A 25,857-nucleotide genomic window follows, 5' to 3' on the forward strand; every position below is an offset into this window, starting at 1 on the left:
GGCGGCTGGTTTGCCCCTTTCTTCGACCTTCAGATCTGGACGCGTTTCTAATGCTTCTTGGCTCTTCAGTTCACGTCACGTGGTTGGCGGTCATGAAGTTTGTGGGATTGAGTTTCATATGGCTTTATTTAGATCTATTGGGCCAGATTCAAATCGGTGGCTTCCTTCTCTCTATCGTCAAATAAAAGTTTGCTTGGTTGTTAGAAGTTTGGGCTGCTATGAATTTCTTTTCATATTTGGATACTCTTGCTTGACTTTGGATTTGCTCTTAGATCTACTAGTTTATTGTTGTTGTTATGTTTAGTTTTGTATTTCGATGTTTTCATTTGGTTTAGTTTGCTTCTTTGTTGTAGTTTTGAATTTTCCCTTATTGAGATTTGGGGATAAATTTCCTTAATTTGTCTCTTTACCTACCATTTATAGTAATATAATACTTGTTAAGAGCCAATAATATTGTGTGCCTCGAAAATGATTTGAATGAAACTTTTTTCTTACTAAAAAAAACCCACCTTTTATTTTATTTTTGATTTTTAATTAAAATATCAAAACTTTTTTTTAGGAACAAAAACTATTTTTTTAATTATTAACAAAGAGCTAATTTTTTTTTTGTCAACACAAAAAGAGCTAAATTTTTTTTACCAAAACGCAACTAAAATGTTTTTACACATGTATGTTTGTATGTATTTTTTAATTGTATATGTTATTTTTATTTTTTTTTTGTAAAAAAAAATGTTATTTTTATTTTATTACAAAATTAACTATAAACCCTCATCGGTTCATACCCTTCGTTTTGAAGACCGCCACTCAGTATCTCAGTTCTGCAAAACCCTCAAACTAGTTACTTCTCTCACTTTCTCTCTCTCCCGCCATGGAAGAGGTCTGCGAGGGCAAGGACTTCTCTTTCCCAAAGTACGAGGAGAAGATCCTTAAGCTATGGTCCGAGATCAAGGCCTTCGAGACCCAATTGTCTCGCACCCAAAACATGCCCGAGTACATTTTCTACGATGGTCCACCATTCGCTACCGGTCTTCCTCACTACGGTCACATCTTGGCCGGAACCATCAAAGATATCGTTACACGGTTCCAAGCCATGACCGGCCACCACGTCACACGTCGCTTCGGCTGGGACTGCCATGGCCTCCCGGTCGAGAACGAGATCGACAAGAAACTTGGGATCAAGCGCAGGGACGATGTGCTCAAAATGGGGATTGGTAAGTACAATGAGGAGTGTAGGAGCATTGTTACGCGCTATGTTGAGGAATGGGAGAAGATTGTGACTCGAACGGGGCGTTGGATTGACTTCAACAATGGTTACAAGACAATGGACTTGAATTTCATGGAGACTGTATGGTGGGTTTTTAGCCAGCTTTATCAGAAGAACCTTGTATATAAAGGTTTTAAGGTTAGCTGTATTCTATGCTCTGGTTCTTTTCACGAATTTTATTAATGGTAGCGGGTAAGTGTATCTAGTTCTTAGGAAATTGTAAAAAAAAAAAGAGAAAATAAATGAGATGAAGAGGTCGAATTATCATGTTCGTTATGTGAATTTGGAGGATTTTTTTTCATTAAAGTAATGCCTTATAAGCTTTGTAAATACAATTTTAACGAAGTTAAATTTGATTTATATGCGTACTACGCTCGATACTGCTGCAGATGTGATATAAAATATACTATATATTAGATCCTTTTTAGTTAGTTATGTTGAGTTAGGGTTGCAATGCTGCATGGTTTACTGAGAAAAGTCAATGATTGGGAGATTCTGGTAGTGAGCACTCTGAGCTTATACGAACATTTTTATGGGTTTGCATTGAAAAGGGGAAATTTCAGCATAGTCAAATAGCCGAGGGTTAAATCTTCTTTTGTAAATAGTTTACAGAAACAACTGTGAAACTACGGATTCAAATTTGAGCGTTTACTTATTACATGGACTTATCTTTGTGTCTGCTTCCTATTAAATGATTGATAAAGAACTGAACCAAAGTAATAGTTGTTTATTTATTTATTACTTCTGTTTGTGTTCATGTGCTATTTTTGGGGATTGGGAGTAATAAGGAAGGAAGGAATGTATCATGATAGTATGTTAAGAGGAGATGTGGTTCGTTTGGTAGTCACTATGAGTGCATTTTTATGATTCTGCTCTCTTATTTTTGAGAGTTCCTCATCATTACTCCAAGTACTAATGTATTTAGGTAGGATGACATATTACTGAGTAAAGAAATTTTCTATGCAGTCCACTCTGATGCGTGATGACGTAAAATACAATGAATAAACATATGGTTCACGCTTTCTTCCTTATTGTCAGTGACTTCAATGTAAAAACATATCCCTCTTATGGTTGTGTTTGTTTCTTTTTTCTATCAACATTCTTATTTTCTTTTTTTAAAAAAACAATACACTGGTTGCTAGACAAAGAAACTGCATTTGTGGAATATAAATCAGATCTCAGAGTTGAAAAATGCATTTTAAATAGGCTCTGAGCTGTTTGTGAATTCATTATTAGCATTGTTTTCTGGAAGAGTTTTATTACTCTCAGCTTTGAATTTTTCATTTCTTCCACATATGGTTTACTGTGATATTATTTTCTTTTATATGATGTTTCTATGTTGACCATGTCTTATCTTGTGTATAGGTCATGCCATACAGCACTGGTTGCAAGACACCACTGTCTAATTTTGAGGCTGGTCAAGAATACAAGGTTTGTGGTTTTGAACTTCTCTCGATCTTTTATATTTCAAACGCTGAGTCTCATCTCGGTCATTTTTATTGGTAATTTTACATTGAAATTATCTATTATTGGTTGGCAATGAATTTGCATCTTGGTTGGTGAACTCATATCAAGTAACTTGGCACTGGTCTATGTTGTGCCTTGACCACCATTTTTTGTTAATTCTGCTGGTTTATTTTCGCTGAATTTTGTATTTTTGCTTTCTAGAACCTTTGATTATATCTGATTTTTGGTTGTAATGCAGGATGTTCCTGATCCTGAAATAATGGTGGCTTTTCCAGTTATTGGTGATCCACAAGAAGCAGTATTTGTTGCTTGGACAACAACCCCGTGGACGCTTCCGAGTAATCTTGCTCTTTGTGTTAATGCGAGTTTTGTTTATGTGAAGGTTGGTTAGCTTAAGTTAATTGGTGTTAATATTTTGTGGATTTTTATGCATAAAAATTGTTTCATAAAAGTACCTTATAATGCTTTGTCCACTTTTTGTATTGGTGTCTGCTGTTCTTCTTCTCTTTTTACTGCTGATTATTTTCTCCATTTCTGAAACCCTTGCTATTATGTTTGTAATGATTAAATGTGTGGCTAGACTAGATCATGGTGAAATATCTGAGTAAGGTGGCATAGTTCCATCAATCTTAGACCATAGGTAAGATATCGGGTTTATTAATTTTTGATAGACCTTTTAATGCTTGTTATTAAATTCTTTCATAGTAAGCTTGAGACTCCAATCTATGAGAGTTAGGTCAAGTGGTTAGGCCCATAGTTTGCTTCCATGAGGTTTGGGGTTCAATTCTTTATGAGGATCCCAATGATTGCAGGGTTCAATGAGAGTTCAAGTAAGCTTGAGACCAGTCATGTGACTTGATCACTTTGGTGTTGTTCCATTTGCAAGTTGTGGTTTTCTAAGTTATTAGATGTTTGATATATTTCTTACCTTGAAAGGCTTGTAATTTTTTGAGTTTCCAGTTAGGGGCCGTCTGGTACGAAGGGATCAAAATAATCTAATTAACTAGAATATTAAAGAGGAGAATATGATTGTCTGGAAGCTTGTAAATTGTGTTTGGTTGTACAGGAGAATATTAAGTTAGACTCCTGTCAATTGAATCACATTGTTTGGTTAAATACATGAATCTTATACATTATTTTGAAAAATTAATTTAAAATTAATAATATGTAGAACCTACTGTACTATGATTGATGAGAATGTTTAGAATCCACATTTTTGAAAGGCTTTAAGATTACTCTTTCTTGGAGTAATCTTATTTCCACAGTAATAATTTTTCTGGGCTTGAAAAAAGAAAAACCTCATACCAAATATGAGAATATTGAAGATTACCATTTCCATTAAAATTTACACCATACCAAACAGCCCCTTAGTCTTTTCTTTTGAGACATGCTGACTGTAAATTGGGCTGATATTATTTGGAAAGCACCAGTTCCACCTAAAGTCAGAATTTTTCCATGGTTATTGATGTGGAATAAGTTGAACATGCACGAGGTTCTGCAAAAGAACAGACCCTTCTTAGCCCCTATCTCCTGTCTGGTGTGTGCTGTGTAAGAAGAATAATGAGAGCAGCATCCATTTAATTTATCCATTTCGAACTTTCTATAAAACTGTGGTATAAATTGCTCATAGAGTTCAGTTTGCATTGGGGTATCTGGTTCAAACTGTGGAGATTCTGATGTTTCATATCAGAGGAAGCGAGGAAAGACACTCTCTGGATCACTGCTGTATCGGCTGTTCTTTGGGAAGCTATGATTGAAATGGAGCAAGAGAATTTTTGAACGACAGCTTAGTAATATTAATAGTCTATGGGATAAGATTAGATTTTGGGTGCCCATTGGCTGCATAAAGCAAAGGGGTTAAAAGAACTTCCATTCTTTGGTTTACTTGGAGAGTATTATTTTGTAATGATGATTTGTTGTTATTTTCGTTTTGTATATAACTATTTTTGTGATACTTGTGGTTTTTCCACATCCTTGTATTGTTCTCTTCATCAATCCAAGGCAGTTATATATTATATATATGTATGTAAGACTATGATCATAGTATCATATATAGTGGATTATGACGGTAAAAGGAAAACATTGCCTTGTATTATTTTTATAGATTTTTAACTTTCTTACATAGGATACTTGCTATTTTTTCTTGTTTTGTTTGCTATATTTTCAAGTTAAATGTATTGTCATTTGAAAATCGCGCTTGAGATTCTAATTTGAGGTGAACTAATAATCAGGTTCGCAACAAGAATTCTGGAAAAGTATATGTAGTTGCTGAATCTCGGTTGTCTTCACTTCCTAGTGAGAAGCCAAAACCAAATATCATTAATGGATCTGTTGATGATTCAAAGAAATCAAGTGTGAAAGCCAAGGGATCCTCAGCTGGGAAGAAGGAAAATGTTGAGGATTCTTACGAGGTTTTGGAGAAAGTGCTGGGTGCTTCATTGGTGGGAATGAAGTGAGCATTCTCTCACTCATTTCACTGAGCTACTATCATTTTGTAGTGCTATATATCTCTTAAAATTTTTGTTTTTGATTGATTGGTAATCTGTGCTCTGCAGGTATGAACCACTATTCAATTACTTTATGGAGTTCTCTGATGTAGCATTTAGAGTAGTTGCAGACAATTATGTTACTGATGACAGTGGTACTGGCATAGTCCATTGTGCTCCTGCATTTGGTGAAGATGATTATCGGGTTTGCTTGGAAAATGAGGTTATCCTTAAGGTTAGCTCTCAAATGCTTGTAGACAACTAAAGTTTAAGGCTTATGTTATGCAATTTGGTGCAACAAGATGAGCTTATTTTTCTTTTGATTTTTTAGCATTAATAAATTGACAGAATGCCACAATATCTGTTTTCTAGATCTGTTCACTTTATTGTATATTGTCTCTCTATCTCCCTCTCTCTCTATGTATATATTTGTGCACATATATAAATTATATATGCTTCTATATCTTTTATTTTTAATTGTAGTTATGTGTGCTTGTTTCGGCTTGTACATACTTGGCAGACTTTTGTGATCTTCTGTTTATCTACCTGTTCATTTCTTTTTGAAGGCTCATATTCCCGCTAAGCTTCTAGGTTTTACGTGGATTTTAGTGCTTGGCAAGGTTATTTGTCACGACAAGAAATGAAACAACAGATTAGTATCCTTTGCAGATTGTTAGCAGTTAAAAAATAGATCCGCGTCCTTTGTGATAGAATTCAGTGTTGGATGTATATTTTTTTTTGGATTTCATTATTGGAAGTGTTTAATGATGTTACATTGATTTTGATTATGTTGAGTTGGAGAGATCTTTTTATTAGGACATGTTGTCCTTTTCTTTTGTAATGCCTTTCAAATCTAATGATTTTGTCCACAATTGGGTAAAAAGAAAGCAACAGCCACTCATTTCTTTCTATTTTTCTGCAATATTGGTGCCCTTTTTATTTTTTTATTTTTTTGATCAGAATTTACAATTTTACAATTTTGTGCCCTTAATTTTGTGTCAGAATTTACAATTTTATGCTTCAGTGTTAGCATAAGTGCCTTTTGTAGCCTCTTAATTCTCACAGTCCCATTTAATTGGATTGTCTTCTTTCTGTAGTTATATTAAGAGTGATTGCTGGCCTGTTCCAGATAGTTTCTATTGATGTGACTGGGTGGCATGTGGCCTATTGTATTTGTGCTCTCGAGAACATTCCTTTTGATTTTTTATTCCAAACATTTAGTGCCTTTGAATGCAATTATTTTTTTACGTTACAATAATCTAGAAATTGTAGATTTTTATGCAATTAATTTTATGGTCATTTTGGGAGTTTTATGCCATAAAATATTTTTATATTTTATTTATTTATTTGTAGTCATTTATTAATGTGTCTATGTCTTTTGGGCTTGCAGGGAGAGAGCCTGATTGTAGCAGTTGACGATGACGGCTGCTTTACTTCAAGAATTACAGATTTCAGTGGGCGCTATGTCAAGGATGCAGATAAGGATATAATTGAAGCAGTAAAGGTATGATTTATACTATATGGAGAGCATTATTGGAGAGGTAGTATCTTTAGGATGTCCACAATTATGTTCTAGGTGGAATGTATTAAAGCTAATATCATCCCCAATAATTTGTTAGGTGTTTAGGTGCACTACTTAATCTTAATTTTTAAATTTTTTATTATTGATAAACTAAATGCTTTGTTATTTTTTCTCTCAGGCTAAAGGAAGGCTCATCAAGTCTGGAACGTTCACGCATTCGTATCCATTTTGTTGGAGATCTAAAACTCCTCTAATTTATAGAGCTGTTCCAAGCTGGTAAGTACATTTAGTGTTTTTTTTTCCAAAATTTAGCTTATAGGGACAGATATACTTTTTAATATAGAAGAAAGAAAAGATGAGATTATTTAGGAACATGACTGGGCCTCCAGTTAGTTTGTCAAAGTTTGATGATTAATGACATGGATATTCATCATTTTGATGAATACATTCTGGTGTATATTTAGGTCATTTAGGCTTCAAGCTAGTTTTATACACAAGTATACAAGTTATTTAGGCTTCAAGCAAGTTTTATATATAAGTATATTTGGGTTATTGAAGTTTAAAGCTTTATCTACTGGACTTGATTCACAGTGTTAACCTTGTATTTTTTTTTTCAATGGTGTTTTTGTAAGAAATATTTTCTGCCCCTACTTATAGATTATTTGCCGCCTAATTGAGTTTTGGTGCATCTTTCTAGGTTTATTCGGGTGGAATTGTTGAAAGAGAAATTGTTAGAAAACAACAAGGAGACTTACTGGGTTCCTGATTTTGTAAAGGTAGAACATTTAATCAAGGGGTTTATTGATACTTATATTCTGTTGCCCTAGTTTATTTTGTCATCAATTAAATGGGATTAGCTGTAAACTATGCCTAGACTTTGATAAATTCTTCGAAATATGACTAACTTTTATTGCTTCTCATTCATCATGAAAAATAGTCCATTTTGAAATTTTGTTGTGTTGAACTTGTAATCCCTTCATCACTAAGTTTGGCTTAGTACCGCGGCTTAAAGTGGTGTTAGAATGATGAGCCAATGCTATTCCAAATCATAGTCTCAAGAATGGGTAGAGTAAATTGGAATGGAGGGTGGAATTGTTTTATCAACATTGGAACTTTAAAGTATTGAGTACAATTAGGTATCTTGAGTAGCTAGAGCAACACTCAAGCAAAACATCAATTCAAATGGGCTATTGATTAAGGTTTTTTTTTTATTGAATGTTGAGCATAAGAAAGATAATAAATTGAAAAATTATCTTTTAAAGTGTACAAAGAAAAATTCGGTGAGGGTGACAGGCAGGTCTGTGTTAGGCTTGATAAGCCTAGTATCCGGTTCACCTATACTAGGAGGGGGTCGGGTCACAAGGGTCAAGGGTAACTGGGTCATTTTGTGATAGTTGGTTAGAAGGGCAAGTTGGGTACTGAGTAGCCTATTAGTGGGAAAAGGAAGCTAGTAATTAGTTATGCAAGAATTAAGATGATTCTAGGCATCATGGGGATATTTTCCTCTATGTTTGTATGAGACTCATAGCATATTTTTCATTCAACAAAGCTTCAGATTATTCATTATTGGTTTACTGTTTTATTGCTTGCTATTCTGTTTCTGGTTTCTACTATTCTGTTTCTGGATTCTGCAGAGATTGTAGATAGGTCCTATTAATTGGTATCAGCAGCCAGGACCGACGTTCGGTGTATGCCGGTATCGACAAGAATGGAGACTCGTGTTGTGGGTGTTGAATCGGCCTTATCCAGTGTCCAAAACCAACTCAACGATCATGGATTGCTGCTTAAGGATCATGCCTTGGAGTTGGGCTCTCTGAAGGACGTGTTGGATCGTTTGGTTACTGCCCAAGGCAGGGTGGCAGATGAGCTTGCTTCTCTTCGCGAAGGGTCTCAAGGTATTCCTAGTTCGGGGCGTCGTCTTCCCGGCGAGGGGTCTGTGGCGACTGGCGGGGGTGTTTCCTCCGGCCGTGTGGTGGATGGTGGGGATAGACGATCTGAATTTCGGGCTCGGAAGATTGAATTGCCAGTTTATACGGGAGATGACCCAGATGATTGGACTTATCGTGCGGAGCGCTACTTTAATTTACAGCGATTGTCCCTGGCAGAGCAACTGGAAGCGGCGGTCTTGTGCCTCGAAGGAGCGGCTCTGTCTTGGTTTCGTTGGGAAAATCAGCGGAGACTCATCCCCACGTGGGAGGAGTTGAAACTTCTACTCCTCCGGCGATTTCGTCCCACCCATGAGGGGTCGGTTTATGATCGGTTCTTTGTCCTCCAACAGGTCACTTCGGTTCAAGAATATCGTAGAAGATTTGAAGCTCTTGCTGCTTCGGTAGAGACAATGGGGGAGGTTGCATTGCAGGCTGCTTTTTTGAAGGGCCTTAAAGTAGAGATCCAGGCCCCTTTGAGAATTTTGGAGCCCAATGGGCTGTTACACATGATGGAATTGGCTGAGCAAATTGAAGCCAATCAAGCTTTCACTAAAAGCTTTCGGACTGGGCCTAGTGGGCCCATTAGGGCACATCCACGACCACCATTGACCAGCCTCTCTCTACCTGAACACAGTAAGGGCACTTTTGTCATTTCTCCGTCATCTTCCTCCTTTTCTAGCCCGACTATTACTAGCCCTAAACCAGCGGCGGCTCCGGCGTCGTCCACGGCGTACCGCCGCCTGTCTGAAACCGAACTCCAGGAGAAGAAACGCAGGGGAGTTTGCTTTAAATGTGACGGGCGTTGGACTAGAGGGCACGAGTGCTCGCAGGCGGAGGTTCAGGTGGTGATTATTCAAGATGAGGCCGTGGATGAACCGGCCACTGATCCGATTGGGGAGGTTCTGGGCATTGCAGCAGCTACAGAGGCGGCTGAGGCGCACATGGTGGAAGTTTCTCTCAATGTAGTGGTCGGGTTGACGTCCCCCAAAACTATGAAGATTTTGGGTTCTATCTTGGGCCACGAAGTGGTGGTTTTGGTGGATAGCGGGGCGACACACAATTTCATCACCACGGAATTAGCCCAGAAATTGGCATTGCCATTATCCACGACTGATGCTTATGGGGTGCAACTGGGCAGTGGTCAAGCGGTGAAGGGGGAAGGCATATGTCGCTCGGTGCCGTTACGTTTGCAAGGACTGGAAATAATCGAAGATTTCCTGCCGTTGCAAGTAGGCAGTACTGATGTTATCTTGGGCGTCCAGTGGCTGCAAACTTTAGGGGAAACCACTCACCATTGGAGGAACCATACGATGAAACTTCGAATCCAGGGTCAGTCCGTGGTTTTACATGGAGACCCTCTGCTTCACAAGACTTGCATTTCGTTGAAACAGATCGTACGGCTGCTCCAAAATGAGCGGCAAGGCGTTTGGGTCGAGTTGGGTTGCGCTTCGTTATTCCGGGCTTGGCAGCATATTCGGATGAGATACAGCAACTTTTACAGCGGTACACACATGTTTTTGACACACCAACTTCGCTACCGCCACCGAGACGACATGATCACGCCATTGTCCTTCAGCCCGGCACCACTCCAGTGAGTATTCGCCCCTATCGGTACCCACATGGCATCAAGGATGAGGTTGAGAAAATTGTTCAAGAGATGCTGAAATCAGGGGTGATCCAGCCAAGTAACAGTCCCTACTCGAGCCCTATTCTTTTGGTTAAAAAGAAGGATGGCGGATGGAGGTTTTGTGTGGATTATAGGGCCCTTAATAGAGCCACGGTACCCGATAAATTCCCCATTCCAGTTATTGATGAGTTGATAGACGAGTTGCATGGGGCTCGTGTATTTTCGAAGTTAGACTTGCGCTCGGGGTACCATCAAATTTGGATGCAGCCGGAAGATATCCATAAAACGGCCTTTAGGACTCATGAAGGCCACTATGAGTTTGTAGTGATGCCATTTGGACTGACCAACGCCCCCGCCTCCTTTCAATCTCAGATGAACGACATTTTCCAGCTGCATCTTCGAAAAAGAGTATTGGTCTTTTTCGATGACATCCTCGTCTATAGCCCGGATGAGGAAACTCATGTCAAAGATCTTGAAATCGTGTTGCAAACATTGTCTCACCACCAGTTTTTTGCTAACTTCAAGAAGTGCTGTTTTGGGCAGCGACAAGTTGAATATTTGGGTCACATTATTTCAGGCGAGGGGGTGGCGGTGGACCCTTCTAAGATCCAAGCTATGCTGGATTGGCCGCTGCCCAAAACAATTAAAGAGCTGCGGGGATTCCTTGGACTCACAGGGTATTATAGGAAGTTTGTCAAGAACTGTGGGGCCATTGCTAGACCTCTTACTGACCAACTTAAAAAAGACTAATATGGCTGGACCGAAGAAGCTTCTGCTGCATTTGAAGAACTGAAGAAAACGCTGACCACAGTACCTGTCTTAACACTTCCAGATTTTACCAAGCCGTTTATGGTTGAAACTGATGCTTCGGGGTTTGGCGTAGGGGCTGTTTTGATGCAGGAGGGACGGCCACTAGCGTATTTCAGTCAGGTATTGAAGCCCAAAGCGAGGCTGAAATACATATATGAAAAAGAACTTATGGCTATTGTACTAGCGGTACTCAAATGGCGACCTTACCTCCTAGGACGACGGTTTATTGTGCGCACAGATCAGAAAAGTCCCAAATTTCTGTTAGAACAGAGGCTGGTTACTCCTGAACATCAGAAGTGGTTAGTCAAATTGTTGGGATTTGATTTTGAGATTCAGTATCGCTCAGGGGAAACAAATAGGGCGGCTGATGCTTTGTCTCGGGTCAGTCATGTGGAATGTTCTTTACTGAGATCTACTACATGGATGGATTGGGAGCTAGTTGATCGTGAGGTGGCAGCGGACCCTTTTTTGTCTCGGGTTAAGGCAGATTTGGAGCAAGGAAAAGTTATTGCTGGGTTTTCAATATTCCAGCAACGAGTACTGTACAAGGGCCGCTTAGTTTTGTCCAGCACTTCAGCTTTGTTACCCCATTTGTTGCGTGAGTATCACGGTTCGCCCATAGGGGGCCATTCGGGGGAGCTGCGAACTTACCAACGGCTGAAAGGAGATGTCTATTGGGTAGGAATGAAGGCTAGGATCTTGGAGTTTGTGCGTTCTTGTGAGATTTGCCAGCGAAACAAATATTTAGCCATGTCACCAGGGGGTTTATTGCAGCCTTTATCGCTGCCAGCACAAGTTTGGGAGGAGTTGACTATGGATTTTATAGAAGGACTGCCTAAGACGGAAGGTGTAGACACTATACTCGTGGTGGTGGATAGGCTGAGTAAATACAGCCACTTTATAGGCCTTCGGCACCCCTTTAATGCTAAAATGGTGGCTGAAGCGTTTGTTACACATGTAGTCAAGTTGCATGGAATCCCGCTGTCTATTGTGTCTGATCGTGACAGAATTTTTCTCAGCCATTTTTGGTCAGAATTGTTTAAACTACAAGGGACGGAACTTCGCCATAGTACTTCTTATCACCCCCAAACGGATGGCCAATCCGAGGTTGTGAATAGGTGCCTGGAGACCTATCTTCGTTGTTTCGCTTCGAACCGTCCAAAGGCTTGGGCTAAATGGTTAGCGTGGGCTGAGTATTGGTACAACACCACTTTTCACTCATCCTTGGGTTGCACTCCATTCAAGGTCTTATACGGGCGTGACCCCCCACCGTTGATTCGTTACGCAGCAGGTACCACTCATGTGATGGCTGTTGACCAGCTACTTGAAGAGCGCGATGCATTCTTGGATGACTTGAAAATGCACCTGCTGCGAGCACAACAGAAAATGAAAGAAGGAGCTGACGGGTCGCGACGACTGGTGGAGTTTGCTGTGGGAGACAAGGTATTTGTGAAATTGCGGCCCTACCGACAGAAATCATTGGCTACCAGAAAGAATGAGAAGCTGGCAGCAAGATATTATGGCCCTTTCGCAGTTCTGAAACGCATTGGAAAAGTCGCTTACCGCCTAGACTTACCCCCTTTGTCAGCCATCCATCCGGTTTTTCATGTTTCGCAACTCCGCGCTGCTGTCGGGACTGCTCATTCTTCCACCACGCTCCCATCCACTTTAAATTCAGACCTGGAACTTATTGTAGAACCTGCTGAAGTGCTGAATATCCAACAGAACCCAGCCTCTCCAGACCAATGTGTTGAAGTGCTTATCTGCTGGAAGGATCTGCCAGATTTCGAAGCTACGTGGGAGAAATTTGAAGCTATACGACGTCAGTTTCCAGCCTTCAACCTTGAGGACAAGGTTCACAAATTGGGCGGGAGTAATGTTAGGCTTGATAAGCCTAGTATCCGGTTCACCTATTCTAGGAGGGGATCGGGTCACAAGGGTCAAGGGTAACTGGGTCATTTTGTGATAGTTGGTTAGAAGGGAAAATTGGGTACTGAGTAGCCTATTAGTGGGAAAAGGAAGCTAGTAATTAGTTATGCAAGAATTAAGATGATTCTAGGCATCATGGGGATATTTTCCTCTCTGTTTGTATGAGACTCATAGCATATTTTTCATTCAACAAAGCTTCAGATTATTCATTATTGGTTTACTGTTTTATTGCTTGCTATTCTGTTTCTGGTTTCTACTATTCTGTTTCTGGATTCTGCAGAGATTGTAGATAGGTCCTATTAGTCTGGAATTTTTATATTAGAATTTGGTTTGAGGTGGAGGAAGCAGTTATGATAAATGGTTGACCAAGGGACAAACTTTTTAAGTTATTTAAGACAAGGGAATTGAAACGAACAAATAGGACTAAGGAAGAATATAGAGAACAGGAAAATGAAACAGATAGAAAGAAAATTAGTTTATGTGTTATTTATTTAATTCTAAAATTATACTGTTACTCTGTATTTTTATAAAGATAAGGAGCTTCCTAAGGAGCTTCCTAAGGAGCTAATCGAAATATTAGTTTTATAGAGGCTTCCTTCAATGGTCCGTGGTCTGGGTCTGGCCAGGTCTGACAAAGGCACCAATCACCTTGTATTTTTATAAAGATAAGGAGCTTCCTAAGGAGCTTCCTAAGGAGCTAATCGAAATATTAGTTTTATAGAGGCTTCCTTCAATGGTCCGTGGTCTGGGTCTGGCCAGGTCTGACAAAGGCACCAATCACCTTGATTTAAGTGGTACTCTTCATTGTCTGAAAAGACACTGGTAATATCAGAGATGACAAGGAGTCACTATATTATAAACTACAGTGCTTGACACTGGGCTTAGCAATGTTGAGTGACAGAGACATTTGAGGTTTCATAGATTGATGCCCTCTTAGGATCTGTGGGGTCTTATGCAAGGTCACTAATATTTTGTGGATGGGCATTGCATTCTGAATCTGTTGGTATGGGCAGTGAGGTGAACTGAAGTTTACACCCTACATAGGCACTGTGTGTTTCATGTGTAGCTGTTTTGTGGCTGTGAATATTTATTTGTTTAAGTTTGGAAATATACTAAACATGGCTATGCTTAGCTTCTTAAAGATAAATTTGTTACACGGTCTATGTGGTTATATTTTTATAAAAGTACGACCAACTCGATAGTAAATTTGTGTTTATAAAGGGCAGACTATGATGAGATAGTTTGATTAGTTTTTTAAAATAGCTTTTACTTACCTTAATAAGGACATGCTATTTATTGCCGAGCTTTTTTGGTAATTTATGATCATAAAATTGAACTTTGCTTCCTAGTCACTCCCTTGATATTTTCTTATTTTTGGAAATTTTTTCCTTCAAAGTGGTATGGACTATTTTGGTAATATGGGAGGTAAGTAATGTTTAACTGGAGAATTCTTTGGTGCTGATAAGGATTGGTGAAATGTTATAGTATTTATCATTGTGGCTCAGGAAGTTTGTGAAGGGTTGACAATTCTTGCTACCTAAATTTAATTGACTAGTGCCTTATATTTTTACTTCTCATGTTTATGAAGTCTACAATGATGCTTCATCAACAAGTTTTTTAATTTCAAGAATACTGAAGTAGGCAAATTTCTTAAAGGCTGGTATTTGTCGGGTTCAACTTGTCATGCAGGAAAAACGCTTTCACAATTGGCTTGAGAATGCTAGAGACTGGGCTGTCAGTCGAAGTAGATTTTGGGGCACTCCTTTGCCAGTGTGGATCAGTGATGATGGTGTGGAAATCATTGTGATGGACTCCATTAAGACACTTGAAGAGCTCTCCGGTGTTAAGGTTTGAGCTTCTCTTTCTCTTGCACACATATGAATATATATGATTACTTATTTTTTTAATTCAACTTTATTAAATGTTAAAATTTGACAAATATATGCTCATATCCATGGTTTATACCTCCATGTCCATGTGCATGTGTTTTCAGTGTTATCCTTTTGTCATTCATCTTAATATCTTCTAGGGTGGAGTAAGTTTTCATTATATGTTACTTTGCATCGACATTTTTCTGGAAATTTGTTGTCTTTCTTTTCTGTTGGTAGATTTTCGAATTGAATCTTTGCTACGTTCTTGTCTTTTTTATTTTTTCAGGTAACTGACCTGCACCGACACAAGATTGATCATATTACAATTCCATCCAAACGTGGTCCTAAATTTGGTGTTCTTCGGCGCATAGATGATGTAAGATTGCTGAATTATTGTTTTGAGGTTCTAGTTATAAGATTGCTGAATCTGGTTTTGTGAGTGTTGCAAATCTCTCACATTTGTCATAGTACAGAATTCCACATCATATGGTTGTTAAATGTTTGTCTGCTTTTTTTCTTTTTCTTTTCAGGTATTTGATTGTTGGTTCGAGAGTGGGTCCATGCCTTATGCTTATATCCACTATCCATTCGAGAATGTCGAACTCTTTGAGAAAAATTTTCCGGGTCATTTTGTAGCTGAAGGCTTAGATCAGACTCGTGGATGGTTGGTTTTCTTGTTTTGTTTAGATATTTTAGTGCTTTCTTTCCTGTTTTAAAGAGTTCTTTTGTTGTTGATCCTTCCTCAATCAAAGTTCTGGAATTTATGTGTTTTTTTTTGTATTATTATTATTATTATTATTATTTGCAGAACTCCAGGGATACCCCCTGGCTTGTGTCAATATTATAATGCCTCCCTATGTGGCAAAGCACCTTGTTGGTGACTTTTTGGGCTATCTGGCTTGAAAGGAATAGTAGAATTTTCGAAGATGTCTTTAGCTCAGTTGATACTATTTGGGATAGGATCAAGTTTTGGGTTGCAACTTGGTGTATAGATCAAAAGGTTTTGAGGGGGTTTCTTATTTGGATCTTTGTAGGGATTGGGGTAATTTATGGCTTTAGTGTTGTGGGGTTTTGTTGTGGGCAGTTGGGTGTTTTGTTTGTTTTTTTTTTTCATGTTTTGGTTGGTTTGTGTTAAGTGAGGGCCCTCAATACATTTGAGGGAAGGTCAGTCTAAGACAAAGACCTCTGTCTCTTTATCAAAAATAAAAAATACCTTCAACAATAAATATGGAAAATATATTAATTTCTGTCATTTTATTGCCTCACCCCAGGGCGCCGTGTCACTGTTTATTTTTTGTTCATGGATGTCAAGATAATCTCCTTGTTTTTTTCTGATGATGGAAATAATATGCAGTACTTTTCTTATTTGTTAAAAGATTGTGCATGTTCAATTTTTCTACTTTACTTTACAGGTTCTACACTCTCATGGTGTTGTCTACTGCATTATTTGGAAAGCCTGCTTTTAGGAATCTCATTTGCAATGGTCTAGTTTTGGCTGAGGATGGAAAAAAGATGAGCAAAAGTTTAAAGAACTATCCATCCCCAGTAGAAGTTATCGATGATTATGGGGCTGTAAGTCCATTTAAGTATATTAATTGCAAGTTTAATTTCTTATATATATATATTATTATAATTCTGAATGGCTTATTATTTTTCTTTTTCTTTCTGACAAAATGGTCTTTATCCTGTTCGTTCACGTGCAGGATGCATTACGTTTATACCTTATAAACTCGCCAGTTGTACGTGCAGAGCCATTGCGTTTCAAGAAGGAAGGAGTTTATGGCGTTGTGAGTGTTTTCTCTATCCATTTTCCATCTAGATGTTTCCCTTGGCTTGTGTCTGATTTTTATTATGTTTCAAATTGTTGGAGCCATCCGTCTTTAAGTTTAGTTAATTCACAAGTACTTTCTTGTTCTCATGTCTGGTTTTTCTCTTTCCAGGTTAAGGATGTGTTCCTTCCTTGGTACAATGCCTATAGGTTCCTTGTTCAAAATGCCAAAAGACTTGAGGTCGAGGGGTCTACATTATTTGTTCCCGTTGATCAGGCTACACTTGAAAAATCATCTAATGTTCTTGACCAATGGATCAACTCGGCTACTCAGAGTCTGGTACATTTTGTTCGACAAGAGATGGATGCCTATCGACTTTACACGGTTAGTTCTCTATTATCTGAATGGACACTATTCCCTTTTTAATAGTAGTTTTTTTTTCAAGTTAGCAACAATTTGTTCACTTGATATTTCAAATGTCAAGCACTTTAAAGAAAACAGAGGACGCTAATGGCTGTCCCAAAATTGTTAAATTCTCACTGTGAATCCATTTTCATGTGTATCCTGAGGAGGAATTTTGATTCCTCCTTTTAGAGGCTTGTATTACCAGATGGTTGCTGTTGCTACACTGATTTTGATATATTTTGCTGAGAAAATACAGAAGCAGCAAAGTATTTTGTTTATAATTTAGGTCATATTTTTGCTGAGACCATTACATGTCCCTACCATTTTCCAAGTTTCCAATATTAGTTGATATTGAAAGTTAATTATTAATTATCTTGTTTGACCGAACTTTCTATAAAATAGATTTAATTAGCCTGACAAGTGACTAGTACCTTTACAGGTGGTTCCATATCTTTTGAAGTTTCTTGACAACCTTACAAATATATATGTGAGGTTCAATCGCAAGAGACTGAAAGGCCGTACTGGAGAAGAAGATTGCAGGACTGCACTCTCTACTCTTTATAATGTATGACATCGGAAACTTCCACTGCTGAGAAATTTAGTAAAAACCTTACTGATGTGTGGTTTTTAAAATACTGAATAAAGAATTGGAAAAACAGATGTTTATCATTATTTCTGTGCTGTTATTATAATTATCATAGAAAACTTTTTGAATTACTTTGATCACGATGTTATATGCTGGGTCATAATTTTTGCACTATTTTGCTACTGTCTACATTTGGGTTTTGTTGTTGCACCTCTCCTTCCAATATTTTATTCTCTGCATGCATCATGTTTTGGATTTGTTTGAGGTGTTACTTTTTCTAGATACAGTGTTCATGCTTGCTCTTTCATATCTCACACACTATACCATTGTTATAATGGTAATGATTTTCTGCTCTAATAATAAGTTACTTTATGTTTCTGCAATGCCTAGATGACTTGGGAACAAAAAGCTATAGTTACTATAAGAGAGTATATCAAATGTTTAAGTTTGTGGATGGCTCCTTTTTGTTGGTGTTTGATCCCTTTTAGTAACCTACCTAACAACTTTATGAGTTTCCTGCCTCTTAAAGGTTGTAGGGTTCAATTGAGACCTAGTTTCAAAGTTTAAGTTCCCAAAGAGTGATTGGGGGATTTTTTTATATTAAAAGGCAGGAAAATAAAAGACCAAAACTTTATAGCTGTTGCCTGTTCACTTTTGCTACTAGTTTTTGTAATTCATCACTAATTGAAGTAGCATCTTTGTAAGGAATTTTAGATTACAACTTTTTGTATGTTTTTTTTAATGCTTTCAGGTCCTTTTAGTGTCATGTAAAGTGATGGCTCCATTTACACCATTCTTCACTGAGGTTCTTTATCAAAACATGCAAAAGGTTTCTAACGAATCAGAGGAAAGCATTCATTATTGTAGTTTTCCTCAGGCAGAAGGAAAGGTATTTATAGAGTTATATTATTAATGCAAAAATATTTCATACAAGCGTTAATACGTATTTTGTAATCTTTATTAATTTTGTTTGTCTTTGACTCTTCGAACTGCTTTGTTTTCTTAATGTTGGTCGATATTAGTTTTCTCTATGGATTGAACTTTTTACGCATATAAAAAATAAAATAAAAAGATACTGATTATGACCATTCATTGTTGTCAACTTGATTATATTGACCTGTTTATAATATTGAAAATCCTTTCTGTATTCTTTTGTAGCAATTATTCCCAAATGTTGGGGCATATACTAAGTTTATATTCTAAATCAATGACAACGTTTAGATACTAGACAGCTCAATATTTGGTATTTATTATAGTTGATGTGTTAACAAACTTTTGGTGGCTTCTAAATTACTTACCTTTATTCTCTTCCATTTTTGATATTGTTTGTAAAATTTTAATGTCATTGTAGAGGGATGAACGGATTGAACAAAGTGTGGCAAGGATGACGACTATTATTGATCTGGCCCGTAACATTCGTGAACGTCACAACAAACCCCTTAAAACACCACTGAGGTGAAGCTTTGTTGCCTTGTTCCATTTATTTATATATATGTTTCAACTCTTTGTATGCCTTACATTCTTCTCCTTTTATGTAATCTTTTTTCTTTAATATTTATTCTGATCTCATACAAAAACAAATGTATTTACTGAAAATTTCTAGGGAGATGGTAATAGTTCATCCCGATGCAGACTTTCTTGATGATATTGCTGGAAAGCTACAAGAGGTAGGTGAATAATGGTTTACATAATTATATATTGCATGTGTGTGTGCGCGCGCTTGTTGGAATTTACAAAACAATTTATTTGTTGTACTGTGAATATAGCTCTATAATTTAAGCAAAAGTCTTTAACTTGACAAGCATGCCTATTCTTTTTATGTATTTAATAGGTTGGAAGAATGCTGTGTTCTTTGTTTGTCTTTTATGTGCTTTTTGCTTGATTGGAATCCTTGTCTCTATGCTCTTTTAATTTATGGCCCGTCAAGCTTTATATATATCTTTCTATATCTCAGCATAAGGCTGATTTTTTTCTTTTTAATATATTTCTTTCTTCTCTTTCCATAATTTGTCTTTTCCTTGTTTCTTCTCACTTGTCACAATTCGTCATTCTTATCTTTTCTTCTCTTTCTTCAAGGCAGGTCAAGCTTTATATATCTTTATATTAATTTATTATAAATGTGAGTTTAATTGTTGTTTTACATTAGATTTAACACTTTTTTATTGTTTTTTAATACTATTAGTTTTAAAGTCATAAATAAGGTAAAAAATAAATAAAAAGTAATAAAGTCATATAAAGAAGATAAATATATTGAAAAATAAAATAAAAGTAATGGATGAGTCATAATAATGTATCATCACATATTTTAAAATTTCATATTAAAGTATTTAAGTTATCAATTATATTTTCAAAACCATAACTAAAAAATATTTGAGCTTAATTTTTCTCTTATCAATTATTTATTTTGTCATATTTAACTTATTTTGTTTATCCAACGCAAATGTAAGGTGAAAAAAGACATAAATAAACATATTTTTTTTATTTTGCTGTTTATTTTTTTAATGAGAAATTATTTATTTTAATTGCTCTAGCTATTAATTTAAATAATATATATTTATATATAAATTTTTGTTGACTTAAATTTTTTTATATCAAATAAACTTTTTAAATTTATAGTTTTAATTTAGAATTATTTTAATATTTTATTATATTGAAATTCATAGGTTTTTTTTAAAAGAATATTAGAAACTTAGGATGCACCATATCTTTATCTCTTCTATATAAAATGTGTGTAGATAACGAAAATTCTTGGTTTTAAAGGTTTTTATTTTTCTTCCGTTAACTTTAACGGAATATTCTATATATAACAGAATATTCTTATATTTAACTGTAGATTGTAGTTATGATTTAAACTTAAATAAATTAAAATAAGATATTTTTGAGATATTTTACAATGATAATTATTTAAAAATAATAAAGCCATAAGTTTTATAACTTAAATAAAATTAATTAAACTGAAACTTCACGTATTAGAATATCATATTAAACATATAATATAATATAATTTATTATCAACTAGCAACAAACTTCTTTTAAAAAAAAAAAAAACTAGCAACAAACTTAAATTTAAAATCCATGTATACTATTAATATTATATTAAACATATAATATATAATTTTTTGTTGTCATTGTCAAATTCAAAAAGTAGAACAAACTTAAACTTATACAAAAATAAATAAATAAATTAATTAAAATATGATATTATTAAGATATTTTATGATAATATAAATAATTAAATTATATTTATTTAAAAATAATAAAGCTATATATTAATTTTTTTTATCTTATAAATTTGTGTGATAGTTTATTTTTTATGTAGTGATTGAAGTTATTCTTCTTCATTGAAAACTAAAAATAGTTGATGAATGTAATACTACCCTTTACTATGACTCTTGTATAGAGTTTATTGATATAAATATTTATATATACTATAAAACTGTAATTCATTCTATTATAACTTAAAAAAAAAAGTAACCGATTTTTATTAAAATTATAGAAAATGTTTTACCCTGATTTCTTTAATACATTTATGTCATACATTATATTAAACATATTTTATTTATTTTTATGATATTATTTATTTATTTAAAATTTATATGAGAATTAAAAAAATACATGTTTGGATAGGCATGTTTACAACTTTAAAATTAAGCAAACGTACATTGCACGTTGTTTTTACCTAGTATATAGAAAATATGTATCTAACAGATTCTTGGTTTAACGGTTTTTTATTTTTTTTAAATTATAGATATAGATAATGTTTTGGTTTAATTTTTTTAATATGTTTATGTCATTCTTTTATAATATTTGATATTTAAAATTTATATAACAATTAAAAAATATAATAAAAATAAATTAGTACTTTTTCTAAATAAAACTAAATAAACATGCATTGCACGTTGCTTTTACTTACTATATATATATATATATATATATATATTTGTGCCAACAGACTCCTTTAATCCAAGCAAAAGTTTTTCTTAACATTATGATCTTAATAGATGGGCAGAATGCGGTGTTCCTTGTTTTTTTTTTATTTGCTTTTGCTTTAGTGGAAGTTTCTCTCCCAAAACTGTGAAATTTTAGAACATGGCAGTTTCAAGGGGGAGAATTGTTAAATTCCCATGAGTTTTGTATCCTCCAAAGTTATTGGTTTCTGATTCAACAAAACATTTTTTTTAAAACAAAAAAGTTTAGGCACATCATTGTTTCAATAATGGCTTTACTTGTGTTTGTGTTTCAGTATGTGCTAGAAGAACTCAATGTGCGTTCCCTAGTCCCATGTAATGACACTTTGAAGTATTCTTCCTTGCGAGCGGAGCCTGATTTTAGGTAAGTAAGCTATTTCTTCAAGTAAGGCTGTATGTTCATTTGCTATGCTTATGTTAAATTGTACCTGGTTGTTTGTTCCTAGTGTTTTAGGAAAGCGGCTTGGAAAATCCATGGGAGTTGTTGCCAAGGAAGTCAAAGCAATGTCACAGGAGAATATTTTAGCTTTTGAGAAGGATGGAGAAGTTACTATTGCTGGGCACTCTCTGAAACTTTCGGATATTAAGGTCCTCATTTCTGTTGCTAATAAACATTTGGTCTCTCCAAGTTTTGTTATCACTTATGGATATTTGGCTTGTCTTGCTAGCTTTTTGCACTGTTGCACTTCTAAAGTAAATTTAAGTATTTTTTTTTTCATACATTTAAATTGGGAAATGGTGCAAACACCCATCATGTGATAAATCTTGTTAAAAGATGACAATACTTGAAAAATATTTTGGTGAACTTTGTTGAGGAAAATAGATTTGAATTTAAGTAAAAGTGGTGATTGTCATTTCATCACAAAGCTGGAAAACAATTTTATCCAAAATAGGTGTCCATGCATTCATGAAGGTTCATGAAAGAGGACTAAATGATGTTTATTTTGTAGGTTGTAAGAGATTTCAGACGTCCCGATGGTAAAACAGAAAAAGAGGTTGATGCAGCAGGAGATGGTATGGGTTTGGCTACTTGTTATCGAATGTTCTCTACCTGTATTTGTGCCTAATGGTTTTATGTTCCTTGTTTCAGGTGATGTATTGGTAATTTTGGATTTATGCCCAGATCAATCATTGTTTGAGGCTGGTGTTGCTCGTGAGGTAATTGAAGCTTTCCTATTATTTGTGACTTGCATGTCCATTATAATCATCTAGAGTTTATGTCTCTTTCTATGCAATCCTTGTTTAGTTCTTTATTTATGTATTTGAGTGTATATATATATATATTTACTGTTTGTACTTAGAGTTTTTTTTCTTTGAGGAATTTGTTTGTGAGGTGGTTTCTTTGTCTACTTGATTCGTAGGTGACTAAGTTAACTGAATTCTTGCATACAATTATAATGCACATTTTCTGATTGGTTGATGCTTTTCCTTTGTTCTTTTGTTCAATCTAGATTGTTAATAGAATTCAGAAGTTACGGAAAAAAGTTGCACTTGAACCTACTGACATTGTGGAGGTCTACTTTGAATCGTTGGATCAAGATAAATCAATCTCTGAACGAGTTTTGCACTCACAGGTAATTTATTTATTTTTTATACGTGGTTATGCCTTCATTTCTGCTTGTTCTGCCTCCTCTTTTTTTTTTTTTTTGCTCTTGTAACATCTCCTGTCTGATCAGATGTTCTTTTCAATGTCATTTGTACATGTAAATATATTATTTACACGATTATAACTTAACTTTTGAATGTATTACCTTTGTAATTCTTTAACTGATGTGTTTTTTACATGCAGGGACTTTACATAAGGGATGCAATTGGTTCTCCTTTGCTTCTCTCTAATTTGATGCCACCTTATGCTGTAAGTTGCAGTCAAGAAGATGCTTAAATTTGTTCTGCAAAACTCAATTTTTTGCTGGAGTTTTTTTTAATTAAAGAAGACTCTAGTGATAGAGATGACTGTTAAACTTACATTTTCAAGCCAATTTGTGAGACATGCATTTTTTGGGGAGTATAATGGAGGCTGCTACCAGTGATTCTAAAATACGAAAAAATACATATAGGAACTTTAGTTCTTAGATTATAAATTTTGCATGCATGTTACCAATGTTAATCACTCGTGGATTTCCTTGATAAATATTTATGGATAAAATATAGGTGATTATTGGTGAGGAATGTTTCCACGGGATTTCTGGTATGTCATTTGCAATTAGTTTGTCACGACCTGCACTAGCCTTCAACTCGAATGCTATTCTCCAATTATTTTCGGGTTAGTTCACACCCTTTATCTCTGCTCATTTGTGTCCCACCATATAATAGAACCATGCTCGTATTCTACTTCCTGTTGAGTTTTCTTCTGAAATTGTTTTTCCACAACTGTTTCAGGAAACACAAAATTCGCAGACGGGCTCAAGGCTTATTTGTTGTCAAGGGATCATTCGAATTTAAAGTCTGAGTTTCAGTGCGGAAATGGCAAGGTTAGTTTAGTTTTTTGGTTCTTGAAAGAACTATGCTTTGCCTATTTGTTTTTGGTTTATTTTTTCAGTTCACTTTTCAGTAGCAGTAACGTGCTTGTGTCTGTTTGCTCAAAAAAAAAAAAAAAATGCTTGTGCCTGTTGGTAATTTGTAGTGTTTTTGTTTTTCCTCTCGTGTCTTAGTGTTTGGGACCTTCTTATGCAGATAACGGTTGGGTGTGTTGAGAACGTTCCTGTGGTGGATGTCTTGTTGGGGGAACATGTATTTTTGACTGTTGGGGACGTCTACTCTACCCCAAAATCTGGGAAAAATTGATTCGTTGCTCATTTTCATTATTGTTTTTTTTCCTTTACAGGGTAAGGGTGGGTTTTTTTTCTATCACCATTTAAATCTCATACTTTGTATAGACAGGGGACAGCAATTATTATAAAATTGGGAAAATATTTTCTCCTTTCTAATTATGTTATTATAGATTGAAGCATAAAGAAATTTTGGAATTTGTTTCATTAATGCCTCTCATAAAATGTTTCTCGCCGTTATTTAATGACTTGAAGTTTTAGTTTGTGGAAATTGCATGAAATATTCTATTTTTTTTACTCTACAAGTTTGATAAATATGGGGTTTTCAATTTTGTATTTTTTTATGGTTTTTTCAATTTTTTTTTTGTTTTTTACATTTTTATGGATTCTTTTCCCATAAACACTTTTTATGTTAACTGGCTACTACATTAATTTTTTAAAATGGCTAATTTGACACTAGTAACTAACCTATTATCAAATTAGTTTTTTTAAAATTAATTTAATATCACTAGTAAATTAAAAAAATTGATAGTAGTTGTTGACTGACTTTTTCGGTATTCTACCAAATCTAAGAACTTGATAGAAGCTAGAAGAAAACAATACAGATGTTTTACGTGGTTTATGCTATAAAAGAGTACTGGTCCACGAGGTTTTGGTATTAGTGGGTTTGAAGCTTGTTTTAGCAAGCTTTAATAGAGTCTTAAGCAGTGTATATATTACTTTGAGTTTACAATGCTTAACTAGACAAATTTCTGAACCTTTACAATACGATATTCTAGGCCTATTTATAGAGGTCTGAGTCATTAATGCTTTTAATGCATAATTAATACAACATTCCCCATTATTTGGGGAGTAAATTGCTAATTAATTACATGAGGATGCACTAATAAAGACCACGGGCCCAAGCAGATTGCACATGGTCCATTTGAAGAAAGTTGCCTACCAACCTTATGGGGAACATGCATCTGACTGAGTCAGGATATAGCGCACGTTCGCCCATGTCAGGCGGCGTTGTGGGAAATGTCGATTGTCGAGTGTACGATCTTAACACCACTACTCGAGGCTCACCAAAAGTTGTCAGACGATCTTCTGGTCGGCCATAGCAGCGGCGAATGACACCTGTAGAGCTGGGGGATTGGCGAATGAAGAGAGCGAGGTCCATCTAAATGGTCCTCGAGGTGTGACCTTACTTGGAGATGGGTCACGGGACATGGCCTCGCTTTGAGACATCCGCGCCTCGAGGACAGACCTCGGGACGTGGTCTCACTTGGAGATATCCACACCTTGGAGACGGGTCACAGGACGTGGCCTCGCTTGGAGACATCCGTGCCTTGAGGATAGACCTTGGGACGTGGCCTCACTTGGAGACATACGCGTCTGGCCAGACCACACGAAATCTCACTAGCGCTCGAGGAGCTTAATTACTCCTCTAATGAATGCCACATGTCCTTTGGTGA

The 25,857-nt window shown here is 35.8% G+C and overlaps 1 protein-coding gene across 1 annotated transcript; it reads left to right on the forward strand.

Annotated features, from left to right (window-relative positions):
* Nucleotides 1-785: 785 nt before the first annotated feature.
* Nucleotides 786-24,607, forward strand: LOC133818715 (isoleucine--tRNA ligase, cytoplasmic). Its single transcript, XM_062251746.1, has 27 exons — nucleotides 786-1,402; nucleotides 2,630-2,695; nucleotides 2,970-3,113; nucleotides 4,963-5,183; nucleotides 5,287-5,452; nucleotides 6,608-6,721; nucleotides 6,918-7,015; nucleotides 7,437-7,515; nucleotides 14,723-14,881; nucleotides 15,191-15,280; nucleotides 15,435-15,568; nucleotides 16,317-16,476; nucleotides 16,608-16,691; nucleotides 16,845-17,057; nucleotides 17,518-17,643; nucleotides 18,416-18,553; nucleotides 19,016-19,119; nucleotides 19,268-19,331; nucleotides 21,908-21,996; nucleotides 22,079-22,220; nucleotides 22,583-22,646; nucleotides 22,723-22,790; nucleotides 23,084-23,206; nucleotides 23,422-23,487; nucleotides 23,784-23,895; nucleotides 24,012-24,103; nucleotides 24,306-24,607. The coding sequence occupies exons 1-27, from the start codon at nucleotides 869-871 to the stop codon at nucleotides 24,414-24,416; spliced, it is 3,561 nt and encodes a 1,186-aa protein (XP_062107730.1). The 5' UTR covers nucleotides 786-868; the 3' UTR covers nucleotides 24,417-24,607.
* Nucleotides 24,608-25,857: the final 1,250 nt, after the last annotated feature.

The sequence above is a fragment of the Humulus lupulus genome, chromosome 2 (genome assembly GCF_963169125.1).
Source record: "Humulus lupulus chromosome 2, drHumLupu1.1, whole genome shotgun sequence".
NCBI classification, from domain to species: Eukaryota; Viridiplantae; Streptophyta; class Magnoliopsida; order Rosales; family Cannabaceae; genus Humulus; species Humulus lupulus.

Coding starts and splice junctions, on each gene's coding strand:
- LOC133818715 (XM_062251746.1), top strand. CDS start 869: ATGGAAGAGGTCTGCGAGGGCAAGGACTTCTCTTTCCCAAAGTACGAG. Junction 3,114..4,962: donor CGAGTTTTGTTTATGTGAAG/GTTGGTTAGCTT, acceptor ACTAATAATCAG/GTTCGCAACAAGAATTCTGG. Junction 16,692..16,844: donor AGGAAGGAGTTTATGGCGTT/GTGAGTGTTTTC, acceptor TTCTCTTTCCAG/GTTAAGGATGTGTTCCTTCC.